We start from the raw sequence: 22,033 nt of genomic DNA, 5'->3' as shown, positions 1-22,033 counted from the left end.
TTTTCTTGCTCAAAGCTGTATTTTAAGATAAGATAGTCCTTTATTTCTCCCCACACCAGGGGAAATTCATATTGTTACAGCAACTTATGTAGCAGAAAACATAGTAATAAAATAATAATAAAAAATAGTAATAATATTTACAATATGTACAGGGATGAGAAATGAGGATGAAATAGTACAGTATAGACACACTGTAAACAATACAATATAAAGTGGCTTGAAAAAAATAAGTTTAAAAAGTGCAAAGATGCAGCAGTGCAAGAATTGCTGTGCAAATTTTATGGCCTTTTAAGGCCTTTTAGAGTCACTTGCCAGAGAAGTGTCTGATCAACCTATCTGATCTTTGTACTTTTGAACTGTTATTTTAAAAAAAAATAATTTAACCCTTTTTTAACCCCATTAGATCTTTTTGAACTTTTTCTCCAAGTCCAGAAAATATGCCAATTTGCATTCTGTGGCATCGTTTTCAGCATTTCTACAGACAGAAAAGGTGCATTTAGGGCCTCAGTAGCTGTTGTGATATTTAGCATTTGAATCCTTCCACACCTTCAGCCTCCACATTAGTACCCTGACATGGTTTTTGCGGTCAGCTGATGCTCCTCTCTGCCTCTAACTCCGCCCTCTCGGGGCGCGCCGGTACAGAGAATCAAACAGATTTGGGGGGGGGGTAGTAGCAGCAGCAGCAGCAGCAGCAGGAGGAGGAGGAGGAGGAGGAGGAGGAGGAAGAGGAGGAGATCCACAACTTGGCCCTCCGGAGTCTCCGCTCCTCCCGGCGCGGTGCAGTCACAGCTCTCCACCGGAGCCGGTATGAGGAGCCAGTGAGCGGCGCACACCGTGAACATGCAGGCGGAGGACATGGAGGTACCTATGATTAATAACCTTAACGATAACGGCGACAGACAGAGGCCGAAAGGGAAAGATGTGTTCAAGGAGCAGCAGAAGGAGTCGGAGGTAAATCCGAGAGGCGTTTGTGGTGCCACAGGAGCGCACCGGAGGGGTGTGTGTCTGTGTGTTAGTGTGTGCATGTGTGTGTGTGTATGTGTGTGTGTGTGTGTTGTTGCCGGGGAGCTTTCGGATCAGCTGAATGTCCTCTTCATGCACCGAGTCCATGTCCGGGTCCAGAGCATGCATTCATGCAGGCAGGCAGGCAGGCAGGCAGGCAGACAGCGAGGTGTTATTTTGGCAGCCGGCTCCTATAAATAACCAGCAGCAGTAATCCTACAGTGGAGAATGCAGGTGGTGAAATGTGACTGCTGCTGTCAGGACCACAGCTCCACACAACAGAGCAGGACACCACATTTATGCAATATTTAAGTCTTACTATTCTCTCTGTCCTCATAGTGTGCTTTGACATTTGCATCATGTGCTTGATTTATCCATTACTTCACTAAAATCAATCAATTTTGACATTTTAATAGTCTTTGAATGCAACATTTGCTCTTTTTGCAGTGGGTTGTTTTCGATTTTGTGTCTTCGGGCTCAGTTTGTTTGATGTTTCAATGTATTTTGTAAAGATTTAAAAGGCTAAACTGATAATTGATCTTAAAACCTGCAGCATTTACTGTAGTGCAGTGGGTTTTTCAAGGACAGAATCTCAGAGCTGAATGGATTATAAGATTTGCCAATTAAAGACACTCCACCAGTGCAATTTTGATAATTAGCACTATTCTCCAACTAAACATCCAAGGATTTGTTGCTTTTCTCTGTTTAAAGCCATAATTTGATGAAACCAAACAGTCTGAACCCACCACTTGACCATTTACTCGAATAATCCAAATAATAATCCTTTGACATTTGGACTGTGTCCTTGATTTATCCATTACTCCACTAAAATCAATCAATTTCAACACGTTGCTGGTCCTTGAATGCAACATTTGTTGGTTTTATACTTTGTGCAATGGATTGTTTGAGGTTTGGACTCAGTCAATTTGATGTTTAAGCCTTTTTTATAAGGTAAAAGATGCTTTTCATCTTTAAAATATACAGCATTTACTGTAATGAAACAGATTTTTGAGGACATCTTCAAGCTTTCAAGCCCAATCATTAGATCTGCAAATTAAAAAAAAACACTTAACCAGTGCAGTTTTGATAATTAGCACCATTTTCAAACTAAAAATCCAAGGATATGTGTTTTTTAAAGCCATAATTTGATTAAACCAGGAGTTTGAACCCACCGCTAGACCATTTACTCGAATAATACAAGAAATAATCCTTTGACATTTGCACCACGTCCTTGATTTATCCATTACTCCACTAAAATCAACTCAATTTGACATTTTACTACTCTTTGAATGCAACATTTGTTGGTTTCATATCTTTTGCATTAAGTTATTTTAGCTTTTAGGCCTTTAGACTCGATCAATTTGATGTTTAAACACATTTTTATAAGCTAAAAGACTAAAATGATAATGAAAGTATGCTTTTCATCCTAAAAACCTGCAGCATTTACTGTAGTGAAGTGTTTTTTTTTCAGGACAGCATCCTTAAAGCTTTCAAGCCCAATTAATAGATCTGCAAATTAAGAAGACACTTAGCCAGTACAATTTTGATAATAAGCACTATTTTCTAACTAAAAATCCAAGGATATCTATTTTTTAAAGCCATAATTTGATTAAACCAAACAGTCTGAACCCACCACCTGACCATTTTTCCAAATAATCCAAATAATAATCCTTTGACATTTGTACCATGTCCTTGATTTATCCATTACTGGTCCTTGAATGCAACATTTACTGATTTGATATCTTTTGCATTAGGTTGCTTTAGGTTTTAGGTCTTTGGACTTGTGTAATTTGATGTTTAAACCCATTTTCGTGTGCAAAAAAAAAAAAAACTTATAATGAAAGCATGCTTTTCATCTCTTATAACCTGCAGCATTTACTGTAGTGCAGTGGGTTTTTCAAGGACAGCATCTCAGAGCTGAAAGGATGATTAGATTTGCACATTAATAGACACTTTACCAGGACCAGGTTTGATAATTAACACCACTGGATGGATTGGTAGCTTTTCTCTGTTTTGTATGCGATCATTTGAATAAACCAAACCGTTTGAAGCCATCACTGGACCATGTTCTGAAATAATCCTAATAAGTACATTCCAGCCTCGCTATATTCCCTTTTATGTGATCAGAGAGGCTGAGATGGTCTGACAAGCAGATTTTATGCGATTTTTAAGAGTATTGGGAGTCTGAAATATAGACCTAGAAGCTGGAGTCTCTTCTGCTTTTCTAAACATTTGTCTTGTGCCGACTCTTCCAACCGGCTCCTTTAGTGCCGTGCAGCTATAATTCATCCTCCTCATGAAAAAATTACCAGAAGATGGGGGTTCAGTCCTTGGGTTGCTGAGATGATAGTGAGTCAGGGGGCTTTTATTGTGCTTTGAAAGGACACGCTGAATGGTTTTGAGGGAATTAGAGCATATTCATCTCCGGGACGGAGGGGGTTGGTGATGGTTCGGTGGCTGGATGACACCGATTTTAAAGGCGTCAAAGCCATGTGTTGATGTCGTCTGGCGTTTGTGAAGTTAACCTCAAACCCGATTCACTCGTGCGTGTGAATTTTCGGCCGTTTGTGCCGGCTGGAGTCGGTCGTCTGCTGTCCGAGCGGCATATGCTGGTGAGGAGTGGGGGGTGGTCTGCATTGACACTGTGCCCGGTGTTTGTGCTGCTGATGTGGTGCAGAGAGCAGAAGCTGTGCCAGTCTGGAGCGAGGACGGCTTTCGTTATCAGCTGGCGGCAGATTTGGAGGGAGAGTCGCGGCTGGATGGGACAAACAAAGGGAGGAGCGATCGGATGAGGAGAGGCCGGGTTTTGTGTTGATGCTTCCAGGAATTAAACAAAAGAGACGCCTCAGTTGGGCTCGGACAGAAGAGTCACTTCAGTTTATGGGATAAGAGTTCTTGGCTTCCTTTTAGGTAACTGATCAGTCATTTATCAAGAGAAAATATTAAACAATCCCTGGTTTCACCTTTTCAAAAGTGCAGGTTTGTAGCTTTGTATTATTGTATATTAAAAACCTTTTGTTTTTGAACTGTTAAATGTTAAAAATCCAAGTTTTTGCCTTGTTAGCATGTCCAAATATTATACTTTACATGCTAGAAAACATTTCCTGAGCAACATAAGGAATATAAACACCACAGCTCAGCATTTCTACCTTGAAACTGGTTCAAACCATGATACTGCCTCCACCATGCTTGACAATAGGTACTGCACATGCTGGAGATAATGGTTCACCTGGTCTTCTGTGTATCCTCACATTAGCAGGAGGAAGATAAAGCTGGAAACTGGACTCATCTGACCACAGAATCTTCTTCCACTTCCTGTCTGTCCAGTTCTTGTGTGCTTGGGCCCAATGCTGGGCTAACCTCTGTTTCTCATTGATCAGGGGCTTCTTGACAGCCTTGTAGGACCTCAAGCCTTGATCTAAAAGTTGGTCATGTACAGTTCAGGTGGAACACTGGACACCAGTTTGGTTTGACCACTGCAGCTGAAGCTCCTGTGATGTCATTTGGAGGTTTTTCCTGCACATGTAGATCAGGATGCAGTTATTTCTTGCTGAAGAAACCCTTAGATGCCCAGATCTTGGTTTGTCTTCCAAGCTGTTGGTTCATCTGTATTTCTGCAGAGTGTATCCAGCTGCTGAAGGACTGCATTGGCTCTTCCTGGCTGTCTGGTGACAGCTGGACCCTTCCTGGCTGATAATCTGTATCTCCAGGCGTGTTTCCTGTGTTAGGTTCCTTGTTTTAGCCACTTTTGTCTCTGAAGAACTTTCAGATGTGCTGGCTTTATATAGACACGAAGCACAAAAATTGTGTCTTTTAATAAAAAGCACAACCTTCATTAATGGATCACTGGTACCAAAATGGCCCAATACTCCAAATTTCTTATGTGTTTTTATAGAACCAATCAATTTTAAGTTTGTAATGGCTTTTTTAGGATTTGTTTAGTATTTTGGCTGTGACTGTACTAAAAGAAATTGCACTTGAAGACCTAAGAGTGATTCTTAATGCAATGTTTCACAAATGCAAGGGGTAAGCTGGTGTGTTCGAGTTGCAATGCATGAGGAGGAGCAGGGACTTCATAGATCCGCACATACTAGAAGAAAAAAACCCTCTCTCAGAGTCATGGTGGCCACCCCTAGAATCATAGGTGTCTTGATGGCCTCCTTCAGTGTCATAGATGTCTTTTTTTGTGTGTTTCTTTAAACTTAGAGTGTCACGTTAAAGCTGTTAGGATTTGAAGACGTTTACTTCTGTCATTCTTCATTGGACACTGTAGAGCTAAGGGACACTTTAAAATTAATTTGGAACCAATAAACAAGGTCTGGGTAAGTGACTGTGTTTCGATGTCACCTTCAGTGCAATGTAAACTCAACCAGTGTTTACTTCCGTTTGCTCACATATACTGCACTTTATTCCAACTGTGCTCCCGTTAATGCTGTTTTCATTCACATATTTTTCTGTTTCTGTTGTCAAACAATAGAGTGAGTATGAAATAGTTACTAAAATACAGCACAATAGGACAACATGTTAGCCAGCTGCTACTCTGCAACGCTAATATGCTGATTTTACAGCCGCAGCGTCATGTAGAGTGGTGAAATTGAGCATCTTTGTAGCATTTTGAGCTGAAAAATTTTAAAAACACATTCTGGGGACATTGGAGACTAATTAATTTGTTGAAAAGTGGCAAAAATGGGACCTTTAAAGGCTTTGAAAACACATCTTCTCAATGAGCTTTTACTCTGCGTGATGAGGTCCTACATTAACTCTTGTTTTATGCCAAAGGTGAAACACTTTTGGTTATTTTTATGAGAGATTTGGTATTTGTCCTCTGTTTGACCTCTTTTCACTGGTCTAAACCGAGCGGGCCTCAGCTGGAATAAAAGAGGCGTCACATACTTGAGGGCACCAGTTAGAATTTAGCGAGTCAAAACATACTGGCACTTATGAGGTTGTTTGGTTATGTTGCTATTAATCTTTAAAAATAAATCAACCCATGAGGTAATAATGAGTAAGAATGTCTGTTTGTTGCACTTGGATGAATGCTGGTGTTGGAATAGTGACTAAAAATATCCCCCAACCAGCTACTGTACATGTGAGGTTGTAAACATTTATTGCCATTGATTATGTGGTGTCTAAAAAGTGAAGTAGTGATACAGGAAGCTCAAAGATCACAGCATTGGACTGCATTTCATAGTGATTTCCAGAGTTTCTAGCAGGTTGTAAACGTGAAGCTCCTGGTCACCAACCCGCAGGCCGTCTTCATCTCCTCTCTGGGTAATGAGAAGTAATTTTCCTCAATCATCGGTGCTCCCGAGTGGTTTTCATTTCCTGGTTTACAAGTGCAGTAACGACTTCAAATCACGTTACCGAGGCTCGCTGTCATAAACAAACTGCCGGCTGACGTCCACTTCATGCTGACTTGGTTGCAGCAGGTATTTATAGGAGACAGTTACATGGCAGCACACCGAGTTATTTAACCAGGAAGGCTGACTCAGAGAGAACATCCTTATTTACAGTCCTGGGCCAGCCCCCAGGGCAGTTTTCATGGGGTTAAACACAGCTTACATCCGTCACTTGGAGCCTGGGACTGTTTCTTATTTCACATTAGCATAAAATGAATATTTAATAATCCCTGTGGGGAAATTTCAGCTCACATCCCCCACCCAAAAAATAGAATCTGGCAGTCTCAAGGCTGTTGCTCTTATTTGTCCCAGGTAGCGATCAAACACAGGTGTCATTACCATGCATGAACCTATTTTACTCTGCTATATATCTGCTATATATCTTTGCGACTGCTGCCCATACATACACCAGAATGTAAAAACCCTGTTGTTTGTTTGGCTGCAGGCTGTTCATTATGCAGAGGTCTTTTGTCTTTACTGAAAGGTTATTATATGTACTGTTCACACTGCATCCCTGCAAAAAGGGGAGAATAATTTATTTCGCATTTGTGCAAATGCGAGCCTTTTTGTGAGCTTCTCAGGCTGTCAAGTTTGTTTGCATATTTTGCTAAAAGTCCTTTTTAGTTTTAGTTGTTTAGATGAATCGGTTTAATAAAAAAAAAAGGCAAGAATTCTCTGCAGCTTCCTCACTGCAAGTATTTGTCTTGTTTCTTTGAATTAATGTCTTGGTGTTGAGGACTAAACAGGACATGTGAGGGGCTTTAGGAAACAAGGATGGACATTTTTCAGCTTTATTTCAGATTTTATGTACTAAACATTAATCGATTAATTGAGAAAATAATTGGTAGATTAATTGACAATGAAGTGTTGCAGGACTGTTAGAGACCACTTTTTATTAAGCTAACTAGACTTGGGTCAATATATAATTGAGGAACTTTTGAAGTCCATGGGATATATTTTGCATACATTTTTATTAAAAGTTAAAAAAAACTAATCATTTTATGTTCATTATGATCATGTCTTTGCAAATTTCATAATTATTTATTGTGGAAACAGTCACTTATTGATAAAAAAATGACTGGATATCACTAAAATGTCAACTAAATAACCATCTGAATTTAATAACAACCACCTTCTAATTAGCTAAACAATAATAAAATGAGCTTATTCAGAAATAGTTGTGATTGTGTTCTTTTTGTTAAGTTGAGATAATCATGACAGATATTTCTTTTTTGGCAATATATCAAATTTTGTATGGAAAATAACAAATTGCGTCTGTGACCGAGAATTACTTTCAACTAAGTTAGTTTACTAAAATATCATTATAAGTAACTTTCAATTTCAATTTTACTCAATTGTATTTACAATATTTTCGAGGAATCTTTCTCTAAAAATGCCATGTGGTGTTTGGTTATAGGCAGCCATGTTGATTTTAGGCCTGAAAACAGCAAAAATGTCAACTATGATACAAAAAGTCCCACAGTTAAATATTGACACAGCTAGGAATCTAGCAGTGATTCTGCATTCAGTGGGCCAGTGAGACACAAGTTAATGTCAACATGCAGTATAATGTTACAGTTTCTTCAGAGGTAGTACTGATTATTAGTAATTAAGGAGGCTAAGGCTTGATATTTGGGACTGATACACATTCTCAATAAAAATGAAAGTTTTGGTGTCAAAATTTAGAATAACTCAAACTCTTAATAGAAAAAAATGTTACATAGCCTGTGTTTATTTATGTTTTACATGTTTAATTGAAAGAGAACATTTCAACATTTATCTGGCAGAGCTGTTACTTTTGGGAACCATGTCAAAGTCTTCTGTGCTGATTAATGGACCCAAGTCAGAAATCACATTTGTAAGGCTAACATACAGCCCATGTAAACTGTCTTTTAGTAGAAGTAGCTATATGGTACAAATCCCTTGTCTCAGTTTTAAATTAAATACATAGTGAATATTGAACGATACTGAAGTTGTTGCTTATGTGTTCATCGCTACATGATCACGTTTTTCAAAGCCCAGTCAATCCCATCAAACCCATCATATACCATTTAGTTGTCAGGCTACAATCAAGGGTTTGTTGGCTTTTTGTGAATGAAGACTTGAGATTTTTGATGCTGATCGCTTTGGTGTGATTGCATGCAGCCACTGAGTGTGTTGACAGAGCCTGAAGCATGTACGCTGTCTCAAGGACATGTGCTAATCACAGGGTGAAGCTAAAGTCAGAGCCAGTAGAGACCTTATACCTGGAAACAGCAGCTAATCTGCTCTGAAATGGGGCCATGTTGACTCTGCATCACTGCTGCTCATTGCGACCCCAGACTGCTTTGGCAGCGAGAGCCTCCCGTCACTGTTCAATTAGCCTGATTAAAGCTGTGGCCGTGTGCTGCCGTGGAGAGCACCTGTAATTGTAAGTGGCTCTGCATAAGAGGATCTGAGAGGAGAAAAAATGTAAATGACTGATCGGAGCTGCCTGGAAATGCAGCAGCCAATAATAACCTCGAAGCACACACATGACGCAGCAAAACGAGCGTGAAGAGTGTTTGTGTGGGTGAAGTGTGTACGCGTGACCGCACATGGAGTGTATAGTAGCGGTAGGTGTTTGTAATGCATCAGCCGCCTACGGTGTGTTTGTGTCTGTTTCCATGTGGGTGTCAGGACATCTGTGATTCGCTGGGTTCAGGTTCATACTATAATGTATGCTAATGTGCGTTTTGGTCTTCGCAGAGCTCCATGGAGTCTCCAAACCTGGAGTTCGAGTACGGAGACACCGACACACTCACTGCTGAGCTTTCAGGTAAGACTGACTGCATGATGAACTCTATTTTTCCTAATAGGTCCCTTGCACCCATTTGCTCTTCAAGGCATCCCTTTTGCACACGTTTTCATTTCCGTCTTTTTAACCCTCTGAGTGGAGGATTTAGGTTCCTGTCACGTTTTTCTTCACTGTAGGTTCATTCTTTACAAGATTAGTCTCATAGCTCTATGGAAACAGTACAACCAGGATTAGAAAGAGCAATAACTCAAAATATCTTTTCTGCAGTACTTATAATATCATAAATCAGAAAATATGACAAAATCAAAGTTGTGATTTTCATATTAATTTACTTTGTAAAAGTAGAATAAATAAGAAATTGATGATATTTCACCATCTTCTGACAATTTGCTTGTCTAAATACAATATTTGAGCAATTCTTTTATTACTCTGTTATTATGCTGCCTATTATTTAATTTATTTGCTCTCAATCTCTGTAATTTGATTCTATATTTGTCTCTTCTCTTCCTGCAGTTCAGTGGAAGAGTCTCAGAATTTTTGTCATGTGACTCTTGGTTGCCGCTGAGTTACTAATGGCTCCTCAGTGTTATAAAAGAGTGCAAAATTTTTTGATTTTTACAGAATCTGATTTTAGCAAATGGTGTATTTTTATTGATTTTTTTTAAATTAGACTTTTAAAAAAGCAGTTGTAGTGAAATATTTTCCCAACAGAATGGCACAAAACCCTCGATATGTTCAAAGATCATTGGAAAATTGACAATTTGACATTTTTTTATCGGTTGTTATGGTTTATGGCTCAGAAAAATGGTCTGATTTTGTGACATTTTTAGAGATAATGCGCCTTTCAAACCTGCTGTTGGGTTTTGGGTTTTTGGAGGGTTGATTTCAGACAATCTGAGTCAAAACCTGACCAGTTGTTAAGTGTGACTCAAGATTTCACCCACAGAATTCATTCATTTATACCCCTGCTTCCAGATTACAGTGTGCTGTTGATTTAAAACATAATTCAACATTCCTCAGGGTTTATTTATCTGTTTTATGTTACACCAAAAATAAAGCAATAACCTGGCACATGGCTGAAGGCAGAAAACAAAATCTTTTGGTGCCGACATGTTTTCCTCACACAGAAAACATCGTGTGACTAATGTAATGAGTAATCGTAAACACTGTGATTATATATCACAGAATCATTCCAGCATCTGTTTGTCTGGTAACAGCTTGCATCTGACTCAGAGACGGATTAATAAATGCCAACAGATGCATTAAAAACTAACAGGATTCAACCATGCTAATAGATGTTTCTGATTGGATGCTGATACGGTTCAAGCGTACGATTTGTTTATCAGATGCAGCCGATGCGCGGAGAGAAATGTTAAATAGCAGCACTGATTTAACCCTTGTGTCGTCCTGCGGGTCAAAATTGACCCGGTTTAAAGTTTGAAAATGTGGGAAAAAAAATATTTTCACAGTGAAACTTCTGATGTCCACATTTTCAACATTTTTGGGAAATCTTTGAACATTTTTGGGTGGAAAAAACCAAATGTTAAAAATGTTTCTTAAGAACATTCACATTAAAAATTTTTTGTGAATGAAAATATTAGAAGTTTTACTGATATACGTGTAATCACTTTCGATATTTTTAGGATTTTTTTGGAAGATTTGTACTCATTTTTTGAAAATATTTACAAGAATTTTCTTGCCAAATTTAGTTTTGTTTTTTTTTTTTTTTTTAAATAAAACTTTTAAGGAATTACTGGGGTTTTCTTCCTGAAGGTTTTGCAAATTTTCAGAAATTTGGGGATTTTTTTGCTGGATTTTTGTATTTTTTTCAGACAAGGAAACATCATTTTTTCATGCCCGTAAATGAAGACAACAAGAGGGTTAAAGTCCAACTGATTGTCCTCCTGGTAGATGGCACACATTTGATTGGCCGATTTGCCAGAAGTGTTAGTCACACTGACAAACGCACACAAACAGTCGGACAGCCACAGCAGCTTTCCAGCGACAGCTCCTCGGGGTTGAGGAATGACGACTGCTCTGAGAACAGGAGGAGACGCACAACAGTGTGACGAATCATGGGACTGAGCAGGAAACAGATGAGATCTACACTGACGGAGACAGGAGCTCAAAGACTGTCTGTCTGGTTTTTGTAGGCTGCGTTCACTGTTGTTTTATTCTGTTATACAGTAACTGTTGGGTCTTATTAAAGCCCTCACCACTCTGCAGCCGTCTCGGTAACGTCCCTGGGCAGATATTCCGAGCTAACAAGACCAGATCTCCATTGACATCAATAGTCAGAGAGCCATTACCACAGACTGTCTATAAAAAATGTTCTCCCTCCTAGGACGTTTTCCCCTTTTATTGCTTTTAATATAAAATTGCGGCCAATTTAATTTGGATTCTTGGACAAGAATTGACCATAAAAGACTCTTTAGTGTCAAAGTGAATCAGATTTCTACAAAGTAATGTCAGTCAGTTTAAATATAAAATCAGTGATTATATAAGTTTCAGTTCTTTCTCTTCTGAGTTCAGTTCAGTTGTCAGCTCCATAGTTTATTGGCATATATAAACTACTTTGGCAATATGTGAACGATATAGCCAAAGCGTATTTCAAAAAATATCGTGAGAAAATTTTAAATACTTTTCACTGTCATCAACAACCTCATCAAGTTGTGGAAATATTCCACTGAGACATCACTATATTTATCACATTTTAAGAGTGTCTTTGATTGATGCTACCTCATAGCTTCTTTTGTTTGAGAAGATCCAAAAAATAGAGAAGCACCGATCTGGGATTGATTAAAATTTTTTGCTTGAAAGACGACTTAATTAACAAACTGATTGCAGATGATCAGCTTACTGATCAATCATCTGTTCTGTCCACAGAGCTCTACAGTTACACAGAAGAGCCGGAGTTTGCCCTGAACAGAGACTACTTTGAGGAGGACTTCAGGAGCCATGGTAGCGTATTTGTTGCTTGCTGCACAGCCTTTAATATATTCAGATCACCTGCATGATAACAAGCTTTTTACTGTCTCTGAGTAAGACCAAAGAAAAACTGAGCTGTGTGTTTGAAGCATAGAACAGGATTACACACTTGGCCAAGACCTTGCTTTATTGAACTATATGAAACAGCCAATAGAGTGGAGCTGTTGTTGCTGCTGTTTATCACTGAGACCTTGTGGGCTGCTGTAGACCGACACAATAGTACCGGCTGTAGCTTGGTGCTCGATAACAGTGTCCTTAAAGGGAATGTTGAAGGTTAACTGAACCAAATGTTCCCCCAAGATAACATGTCCTGAAGTGATATTTGACTTTAACATAGTGGAAAACCTAAAATATTTTCTTCAGCATCACAAAGTGTAAAATTTAAAGCTACAAAAGGTCAAAAAAGCACAAGTCAGGGAATCGATACAAGAAAATTTCCAAGTCACTCAATATCCCTTGGAGTACAGTTGAATCCAGAAATGTGAAGAGTATAGAACTTTCATAGATCTGTCTAGAGCAGGACGTCCTCAAAAACTGAGTGACTGTGCAAGAAGGAGACTAGAAAGGGAGTGCATAAGGACACCCATGTCTCTGAGGGAGGCCACAAAGACAACTATGACATTGAAGGAGGCCATCAAGACACTTATGACCCTGACGGAGGACACCAATATGCCTATGACTCAAAGGGAGACCTCCAAGACACTTTGACTCTTGGGAAGACCACCAAGATACCTATGACTCTGACGGAGACCATCAAGACAACTATGACTTTGAAGGAGGCCATTAAGACACCTGTGGCCCTGAGGAAGACCAGCAAGACAACTATGACTCTACGGGAGGCCCCCAAGACACCTTTGACTCTTAGGAAGACCACCAAGACACCTATGACTCTGAGGGAAGTTACCAAGACACCTATGACTTTGAAGGTGGCCATCAAGACACCTTTGACTTTGAAGGTGGCCATCAAGACACCTGTGACCCTGCGAGAGGCCATCAAGACACGTTAGACTTAGAACAAGGTCTCCAACACACCAGTGACTCTGAGGGAGACCACATGGACACCTGTGGTTCTGGGGGACGTCACCAAGACACCTAAGACTTGAAGTGAAGCCACCAAGATGCTTATGATTATGAGGGAGGCCATCAAGACAACTGTGACCCTGAGAGAGGCTATGTAGGCACCTATGACTCTGAGTAAGGCCAACAAGACACTATGACTTTGAAGGTGGCCATCAAGACACCGATGATTCTGGAAGGAGGTCACCAAGATACCTATGACTCTTCAGAAGGAGGTACAAGCTTCGGTGGCTCAGATGAGAATGACTGTATGCACATTTGCATTTAGGTTTACAACCAGAGTTTCTCTTCAGTGTGCTGCTGTGGTTTTTAAGCTGACCGGTGCGAGGCGAAGGAGGGAGCAGGCACATCAAAGCTCTGCTCTTTTAAGCCGTTCAAAGAATGAATATCCTGACAGACACAGATGGGAGGGCCACCCTAAACCATGTGATTAATGTTTGGGTACCAAGAACAAAGCAGCTTTTCCAATGCTAACGTGGGCATTAGTGTCGGTGTGACAGGAGATCAGGCTTTAATAAAGTGTTTCTGTACATGATGTACCGAATCTAAATATCTTGTGCGGGAATAATCATTTTTTCATTGTGCTAAGCAGTGTTTTCTGCTAAACTCAAGCAGAATATCATCGTTGTGTGTTGTCATTTTTCTGTTTTTGGTGTGGCATAGTTGATGCAGCTGCAAAAATTTTGAGTGTTACAGTGTTCCATCATGCCTAGATTAACACGGAGGATAAGCAAGAAGCCACAAAGATCTCGAGGCTCCCTTTGTAGACAAAACAAAAGAGCATCCTTTTTTTATTTGTCACCTCCTCTCCAAGCTGAGGGGTAATGAATAGCAGGATTAAAGGAGAGCTTCTCTGGCTGCAGAGATAGAATACAGGTCTTTTCATTAGCGTCAAATGTATTTGTGTGTGTGTTCAGTCAGTTTACAGAGGCTGGTTTTCCTGTTTGACTTGTTCTCTCTGTGCAAGTGTTTGTACAGTATGTGAGGGCCACTGACAGCGTGCTCATCAATGTTTTATATCGTCAGTCACTCACATAAATTACAGTGATTATCAGGACGTATCTAATTTAAGCTCCTCTCCGTACAAAAGGAACTTTTCTGAGGACAGTGCTGGAATTAGAAAACATTTTTGTTTTCCTGACTTGAGCAGTCAGCACAAGTCAGAGTATCTCGAGCAGAAGAAGATCAGGGCTTCATTGACGATGATGCTGTGCTGCTTATGCCTATTACTGTCTGCTGAATCAAAGGATGAGTCTAAGAATAGAAGACGGTGAAAAACATGGGCCTGGATCCTTGCCAGAGAAGCCCCATGTGTCTTCTAGTGCTGTACTTTTTTGTGATAGATCTGCTTTATGTCAGACTTAGTTTGTGCTTGTGTTGATAGTCTTGTGTTTTTGTGTGCATACATCGGCTTTTTTCTGGTTTCCAGTCTTGATCTCACTGACTCATTTAATCACTGCTCTGTCTGCCTTCAGCTATTTCCAGAGCTGATGCATTGGGCCTGAATGTAATATTAAAAACTCATGACGGATGGATTAAAGCGGCAGTCAGGCTCCATACTTACATACCATAAAATGGTTACGTTGAATGTCCGGGATCAAGGTAACTGTGTGATTAAAGGGATTTGCAGTCACTTGATTTTCTGAACAATGTGAGTTCAAATAATTTACATGTGGGGCATGGCAAAGGAAAGAAGGATAGATTGAAGGACATGCAAAACAGGGATAATGAGGGAAACGAAAGACTGGAGCATAAAAACACTTATTAAAAATGATTCTATTAATGAAATGACTGAACATAATGGACTCCCAAATTGAAGAACTTACTCTTGCCGTCATGTTGCCGAGATCTTGTTATGCAATGCATTCAATAACAATACAGTATATAATACATTAAAGCTTAAATATTCTGTGAAATCCAAAGAATAACAAGTTCAAGATGGTCGAAAGAAAAGATAATATGTATAATAATTTCAATAATTAAAACCTAACGAGCAGCCACAATTATTTGATAAAAGGTTCGATGTTATGACTGGTGCAGTAACTCTAATTTGCTAATGAATATCGTAGTTACAAGACGTTAACTAGTAAGATAACTAAAGTAACTTTATTAGCTAAATAAGCTAATGTAAATTGCCTACATTAAGCTAGATGGGATGAGTACAGTTAAGAAACAAGTGTAGCCAACAGTATGATCGCTACACCAAATTAACAGTGTGACAACTGTTTTATGCTAACGAGTATGAAAACTACAACAAACGTACAAGTATGATATATAAGGTAACATAACTAAATTTGGCTAAGTTATAAGAACTTCATTAGGCTAACTATGTTATGATACAGTTAGCTAACAAGTATTATAACTAAGCTAACAGTATGGTGGCTATATTAAATTAGTGGTATGATAACTTTACTAAATTAAGCTTATGTAAAATAACTTCATTAAGCTAACTATGTTATGGTACAGTTAGTGAACAACTATTATAGCTAAGCTATAACAGTATGGCGGCTACATGAAGTTATTGGTATAATAACTACAATAAGCTAACAAGTATTATAACTAAACTAACTTTCTAAATAAATTAAGCTCATGTAAATAATTACATTAAGGTAACTATGAATGATACAGTCAGCTAACAAGTATTATAACTAAGCAAACAGTTTGTTGACTACATTAAGTTATTGGTATGATAACTACAATAAGCTAACAAGTGTGATAACTAAGGTAGCATTCTAAATAAATTAAGCTTATGTAAAATAACTTCATTAAGCTAACTATGTTATGATACAGTTAGCTAACGAGTATTATAATTAAGGTAGCTTTATAGCTAAATTAAGCTAATATAAAATAACTACAGTAAGCTTAAAAGCATGATAATACAGTAAGCTAGTAAATATGACAACTAATATAACATAACTAAATTAAGATTATGTAAATGTACTACATTAACCTAGCTAGTATGATGCAACAGGAGGCTAACAAGTATGCTATTTAAGGTAATATAACTACATTAAGTTAATGTACAATAAGCTCACTAGCATTGTAATAAAGTAATCTAACAAGTACTGCTAATGGTCATGAGCATAGTAACTAGATATATTATGAGTGTTGTCATGATACCAGAATTATGACTGACATGATACCTGTCTGAATATATCTTTTCCTGAACACGATTAATGTAACAAAGCCAAATTTGAAGTGAATGTTATGTGTTTGTGGTTAGAAATGGCTTCATCTGCGTGTGGAAAAATGTTCACTGTACTTCGTTTGTTAGAACAATTAATCAGTTATTGATTGATAATATGGCCAAATATTGGTTAAGAAAACTGTTTAATATTCGCATGCTTAGTAGATTTTGAAAGAAATGACTTTAAAATCATAGTTAGAGGTTGTTGTGCTACTGTAGCAGTAATTTAGCATTCAGCTGTATACCAGTAAGTGTGACCAGTCGGTGCAGTGGTGTTGTTGCTTTTCAGTTAAAGATTTTTAGTGTATTTGTCACCTAAACTTTATTATGTAAGAAACAGAAGAAAATACTTTATGAAGTGAACGCTGTGTTGTCGTGTCCTCGGGGCAGCTCGAGGCCGGAGGTGGATCGAGCTGATGGCGGAGGAGCAGAGGGCCTATGTGATGAGGCTGCTGGACGCTCTGGAGGTGACCGACAGGGACAAGAGGCTGAAGGTGGCCAGAGCCATCCTCTACCTGGCTCAGGGTGAGTGGGTTCAACACATCGCAGCCAGATATGAACCTTTATCACAGCAGCTCAGTGAAAAACGTCACACAGAACACCCTGAAAACACCCTATTTGTCGTCCTGTTTCCCCTAAATCTTCCCCCAGGAGTGTTCGATGAGTGCGACACGGAGGTGGACGTGCTCCACTGGTCCAGACACAACGTCTTTCTGCTCTACGACATGGGCATCTTCACGGCGCTGCTGGAGCTGCTCAGCATGGAGATAGAGTGAGTGGAAACAGACGCGACACGCTGCCAGATAGAATAAAACGCAGCGTAGGGATGGATGGACGCAGGCGGATATTGAGAGAGAGAGACTACAGATAACACACCATCTGTGATCCGCTACTCAAACCCTCTGCTGAGGATGCAGCCCGGTATTCGCCCCTTCGAGTCGGTTTTATTGCTGCCGGTGTCGGCCTCAGTCTGGATCCAGAGCTGCTTTGTTGTTACATAAGCTGCTCTGAGGCATCGCAGCACAGTCTGGCCCGTCACCAGTCAAAAACACACGCAAGGTTTGGCAGATTAATGCAAAAAAATGCATGTAAAATGAATTAAAAACATGCATATTATTATTTCGTTATTCCATCCAAAATCATCAGGCCTTTTGCTCGACCATCTCTGATTTGCTTGAAACATTTTCATCATAAACTATTAATATTTAAATGGTATCTTTGGAGTTTTAGATTGATTTATCGCATACACAAAGCGACATGACATCTATCCTCCCAACCAAGAGAGATTTATTCCTAGTAAGTGGGGTCAGAAAATAAAATATATTTTCTTAGTTATAGTTCAACTTTTGTACTAGTTGGATGAGGCTACCTAGTAATATTTTTGTTTTTGTGGTACAACTTGTCATACCTGCTCAATCGTTTATGAAATGTCTGTAAGTTTTGTTTTGTGTTACTGTGACATGCATCAAATATGGGTCAGAAAATATCACTAGTTGATTTCTGCATTGTCTTTTTTTTTTTTGCTAATCTGCTCAAAGATTAGACTTTTCCATGACAGCTTCAGTTTTTTTTCCATATTTAACTCACCCATAATCAGAGACTATTTTAAGTACATGTCAAATATCGCAGATTTAGTTTCATGATGAGAAATAACTGAAAATTTCAGGCTTTTATCTTTAATATTTCCCGAGATACTGTCGTTCAAACATAGCCTCAAATTGTCAGTGCAGGAAAAAGAAGTGCTGAAAGTGAGTCAAAGTATTTGATATATGAAGCTAAAATGTCACAAATATCTTTTTAAATGTCATTATTTTATGTTTTGAAGATTTCAGGCAAATCAGAGATGGAAGTTGTTCGAAAAACTTGCTCACCTGTGCTGAATGTTGTGTATGAATGTTCCGACTTTGACTGCAGATTTTTTTTTTTCCCCCATAAACCACTGTAATATTGTCACTGCTGTGTCTGCAGTAACAGTCAGGCGTGCAGCAGTGCGGTGAGGAAACCTGCCATCTCTCTCGCAGACAGCACAGAGCTCAGGTAAATAATGAAACCGCGTCGCTCGTAAACTTCTCCACCTTCTAGTAAATAATGAGAAAAATCTAAATGCTTTCTGTCACTTGGCTGCACACAAATTACATTCATTGTCCCTTTTCCCAACATTTATTTTCAGTCTGTACTTCTGCCTAATGGAATAGATTTTTTTGAGCAAAATAGGCTTAATGCCGGTCCACACACACATTCACACGCACATGAACACTTACAAATAATTACAAGCTGGAGGAGTGGATTTGCACCTAATTGCTGCTGCAGAATTGAAAGAGCATTTGTTATTTTTCACGGAGCTAGACGCTTTGTGGAGCGAACAATGCACCAAAAACCACCCGACATCAGATAGCTGTGAATGAACGCTTCAGTGTCCCACGTAAAATCAATTTCTCGCATATTTAAATGCACAAATGCAACAAACATTCACCTCCCCTTGTCATTTCCTCCATTGTATTGGAGTTTCTTGTACTTCTAGGCATTTTTTTAACCCTCGTGTCGTCCTGCGGGTCAAAATCGACCCGTTTTAAAGTTTGAAAATGTGGGGAAAAAAAATATTTTCACAGCAAAACTTTTTCATTTTCAACATTTTTGGGAAATCTTTGAACATTTTTTGGTGGAAAAAAACAAATGTTAAAAATGTTTCTTGAAGAACATTCACAAAAAAATCTAACAAAATCCAGCGAAATTCACTGAATTTTGGTTGATTTTTTTGTGAATGTTCTTAAAGAAAATATTTGAAGGTTTACTGGTATATATGTAATCATTTTAGATATTTTCAGGATTTTTTTTGGAAGATTTTTATTCATTTTTAAAATGAATAATAATTTTTCTTGCCAAATTTGGGTTTTGTTTTTTTTTTAATAAAAATTTCAAGGGAAACTTTTAAGGAATTATTGGAATTTTCTTCCTGAAGGTTTTGCAAATTTTCAGAAATTTGGAGAATTTTTTTTTGCTGAATTTTTGGATTTTTTTCAGACAAGGAAACAATATTTTTTGGTGCCCGTAAATGAGGACAACAGGAGGGTTAAATGTGTTTGTTTTCCTTGCAGAGTGTTGCTGAGCATCATGTACCTGATGGTGGAGACTATTAGAGTTCAAACAGAGGATGACAGACCTGAATGGAGATCTGCCAGAGAGGCCTTTAAGAATGAGTTAGGTAGGTATATATGTATGTGTGGAAATTCTATGCAGGTATTTCTTCAGTTACTTTTCTGTATCAGTTCTAAACACTGCCTGTCACTCCTCAGGTTCACCTCTGTACAATGGAGAGCCTTTTGCTCTGCTCCTCTTCACTATGGTGACCAAGTTCTGCAGCATGAACGCTCCACATTTCCCCATGAAGAAAGTTCTGCTGCTGCTCTGGAAAACAATACTGGTTCGTATATTATGACCATTCAAATAGAGGCAGTTTACGTTTAAGCATGTATTTCTATGCAGTTGTTTTGCTACATTTTTACTCACTTTGGACTCATTTTTATTGCCTTATAAGGACAGAGAATTTAAAAAATGTATTTTGTGCAGTATAAAACATGGGTATATTGCCATAAATCACAATAAAGGACAAAACGAACGTTGACTTACTTTGATTGCTAATTTCACTAAAAAGGAAATAAATGTGGACTCAACATGTAGAACATTTGTCCCAGTGCCTACGTGTGCTAATAATAATGGAACCTGGTGACATACTGTAGTTACTTTACTACTTACCTTTTTCATTTTTTCTATGCTTGTCTCCCATCTGCTCTGTGTAAACATCCTGCAGTTCAGCTGAAATATTCCCAAATTTTTATCATCAGACTGTTGGTTACAGCTGAGTCGCTAATGGCTTATCAGTTTTGCAGACAAGTGCAGACTTTTTAGTTTTTTTACAGGATTTGGCAATATTTTTAAAACATATAGAATAAAGTGATTTTGATGATATACCCGTATTTTTAGCTTATATTTGGTTGTTTTTCTCAATTAATCAAAAAATAGCATGTGATTAACACTGTTTAACCCTCCTGTTGTCCTCATTTACGGGCACCAAAAAATATTATTTCCTTGTCTGAAAAATATCCAAAAATTCAGGAAAAAAATTCCCCAAATTTCTGAAAATTTGCAAAACCTTCAGGAAGAAAATTCCAATAATTCCTTAAAAGTTTCCCTTGAAAGTTTTGTTTAACAAAAAAAAAAAAAAAGTCAAGAAAATTCTTGTAAATATTTTCAAAAAATGTGTAAAAATCTTCCAAAAAATCCTAAAAACATCTAAAGTGATTACAGATATATCAATAAAACTTGTAATATTTTCTTTAAGAACATTCACATAAAATCAACCAAAATCCAGCGAAATTCGCTGGATTTTGGTTGATTATTTTGTGAATGTTCTTAAAGAAACATTTTTAACATTTGTTTTTTTCCACCAAAAACTGTTCAAAGATTTCCCAAAAATGTTGAAAATGTGGACATCAGAAGTTTCACTGTGAAAATACTTTTTTTCCCCCCACATTTTCAAACTTTAAACCGGGTTAAAAAACACAAGGGTTAAAAATTGAAAAACCAGTGATTCTTTCTGTTTTTACAGAGAAACTATGAAAATGACTTAAATCTTGCTTATCATAGAAAATATATAATATACCTTGCAGTGTATTGCATTTACCAAACCATAGTATATTTTAACCGTCCTCTTAGGATCTACGTATAGAATGAACTGAATGCTAACAAAGCCAGACTCACCTGCATTTTTATCTTCATGTTCTTCTTGCCTGTGAATCACTTTATTTTCTCCATCTGTCCTTTTATTCCAGTTTACTCTGGGGGGTTTCGAGGAGCTCCAGGAGATGAAGGTGCGAGGCCGGGAGCGTCTCAGCCTGCCCCCGCTGCCGGAGGACAGCATCAAGGTGGTCCGGGCCATGAGAGCCGCCTCGCCCCCGGCCTCCGCCATGGAGCTGATCGAGCAGCAGCAGCAGCAGAAGAGAGGCCGCCGTAGCCGCAGGGTAGCCACCAAACGCTGAACACACACATATGTAGAGTGTGTCAAGAGATTAACATTCTTACTGTTAGTATTCATATTCTTCACACACATTTTTCTCATACACATATACAATTGAACCCTCGGAACCTTAAGCAGTTTCACATCTTTACTCACTGTGAACTAATTTTTCACTGTAGTGTAAAGTCCTGCATCTCTATGGAAACAGAACAACCATGACTAAGAAGAAAGGGTGACTCTACATACTATAGATCATTTGCTACTTCCAATTTTCAATTTGTGTCCATATTTGTTTCTTATTTGTTAACCCTCGTGTTGTCCTGCCGGTCGAAATTGACCCGTTTTGAAGTCTGAAAATGTGGAAAAAAAGATATTTTCGCAGTGAAACTTCTGATGTCCACATTTTCAACATTTTTGGGAAATTTTTGAACATGTTTTGGTGGAAAAAAAGAAATGTTAAAAATGTTTCTTAAGAACATTCACAAAAAAATCAACCAAAATCCAGCGAATTTCATTGATTTGTTTTATGAATGTTCTTAAAGAAAATAGAAGTTTTACTGATATATCTGTAATCACTTTAGATATTTTTA

The 22,033-nt window shown here is 38.3% G+C and overlaps 1 protein-coding gene across 3 annotated transcripts in view; it reads left to right on the top strand.

Annotated features, from left to right (window-relative positions):
* The first annotated feature begins 681 nt into the window (after nt 1–681).
* The window catches only part of strip2 (striatin interacting protein 2), a 39,502-nt gene continuing 18,150 nt past the window's right edge, over nt 682–22,033 (top strand). For 2 of the 3 annotated variants that reach the window (XM_023267394.3, XM_023267393.3), the window contains exons 1-9: nt 682–951; nt 9,129–9,198; nt 12,064–12,138; nt 16,820–16,954; nt 17,081–17,201; nt 18,398–18,466; nt 19,525–19,631; nt 19,723–19,850; nt 21,259–21,447. In XM_023267394.3, the coding sequence (XP_023123162.2) occupies nt 841–951; nt 9,129–9,198; nt 12,064–12,138; nt 16,820–16,954; nt 17,081–17,201; nt 18,398–18,466; nt 19,525–19,631; nt 19,723–19,850; nt 21,259–21,447 (1,005 nt within the window). In that variant the 5' untranslated portion in view covers nt 682–840. The remainder of the gene's footprint in view (nt 952–9,128; nt 9,199–12,063; nt 12,139–16,819; nt 16,955–17,080; nt 17,202–18,397; nt 18,467–19,524; nt 19,632–19,722; nt 19,851–21,258; nt 21,448–22,033) is intronic. The other variant, XM_023267395.3, reaches the window with a different exon arrangement.

This window comes from Amphiprion ocellaris, chromosome 21 (assembly GCF_022539595.1).
Source record: "Amphiprion ocellaris isolate individual 3 ecotype Okinawa chromosome 21, ASM2253959v1, whole genome shotgun sequence".
Lineage (NCBI taxonomy): Eukaryota > Metazoa > Chordata > Actinopteri > Pomacentridae > Amphiprion > Amphiprion ocellaris.
The sequence above is the reverse complement of the archived record's forward strand: the minus strand, read 5'-3'. Positions and strand labels throughout refer to the sequence as shown.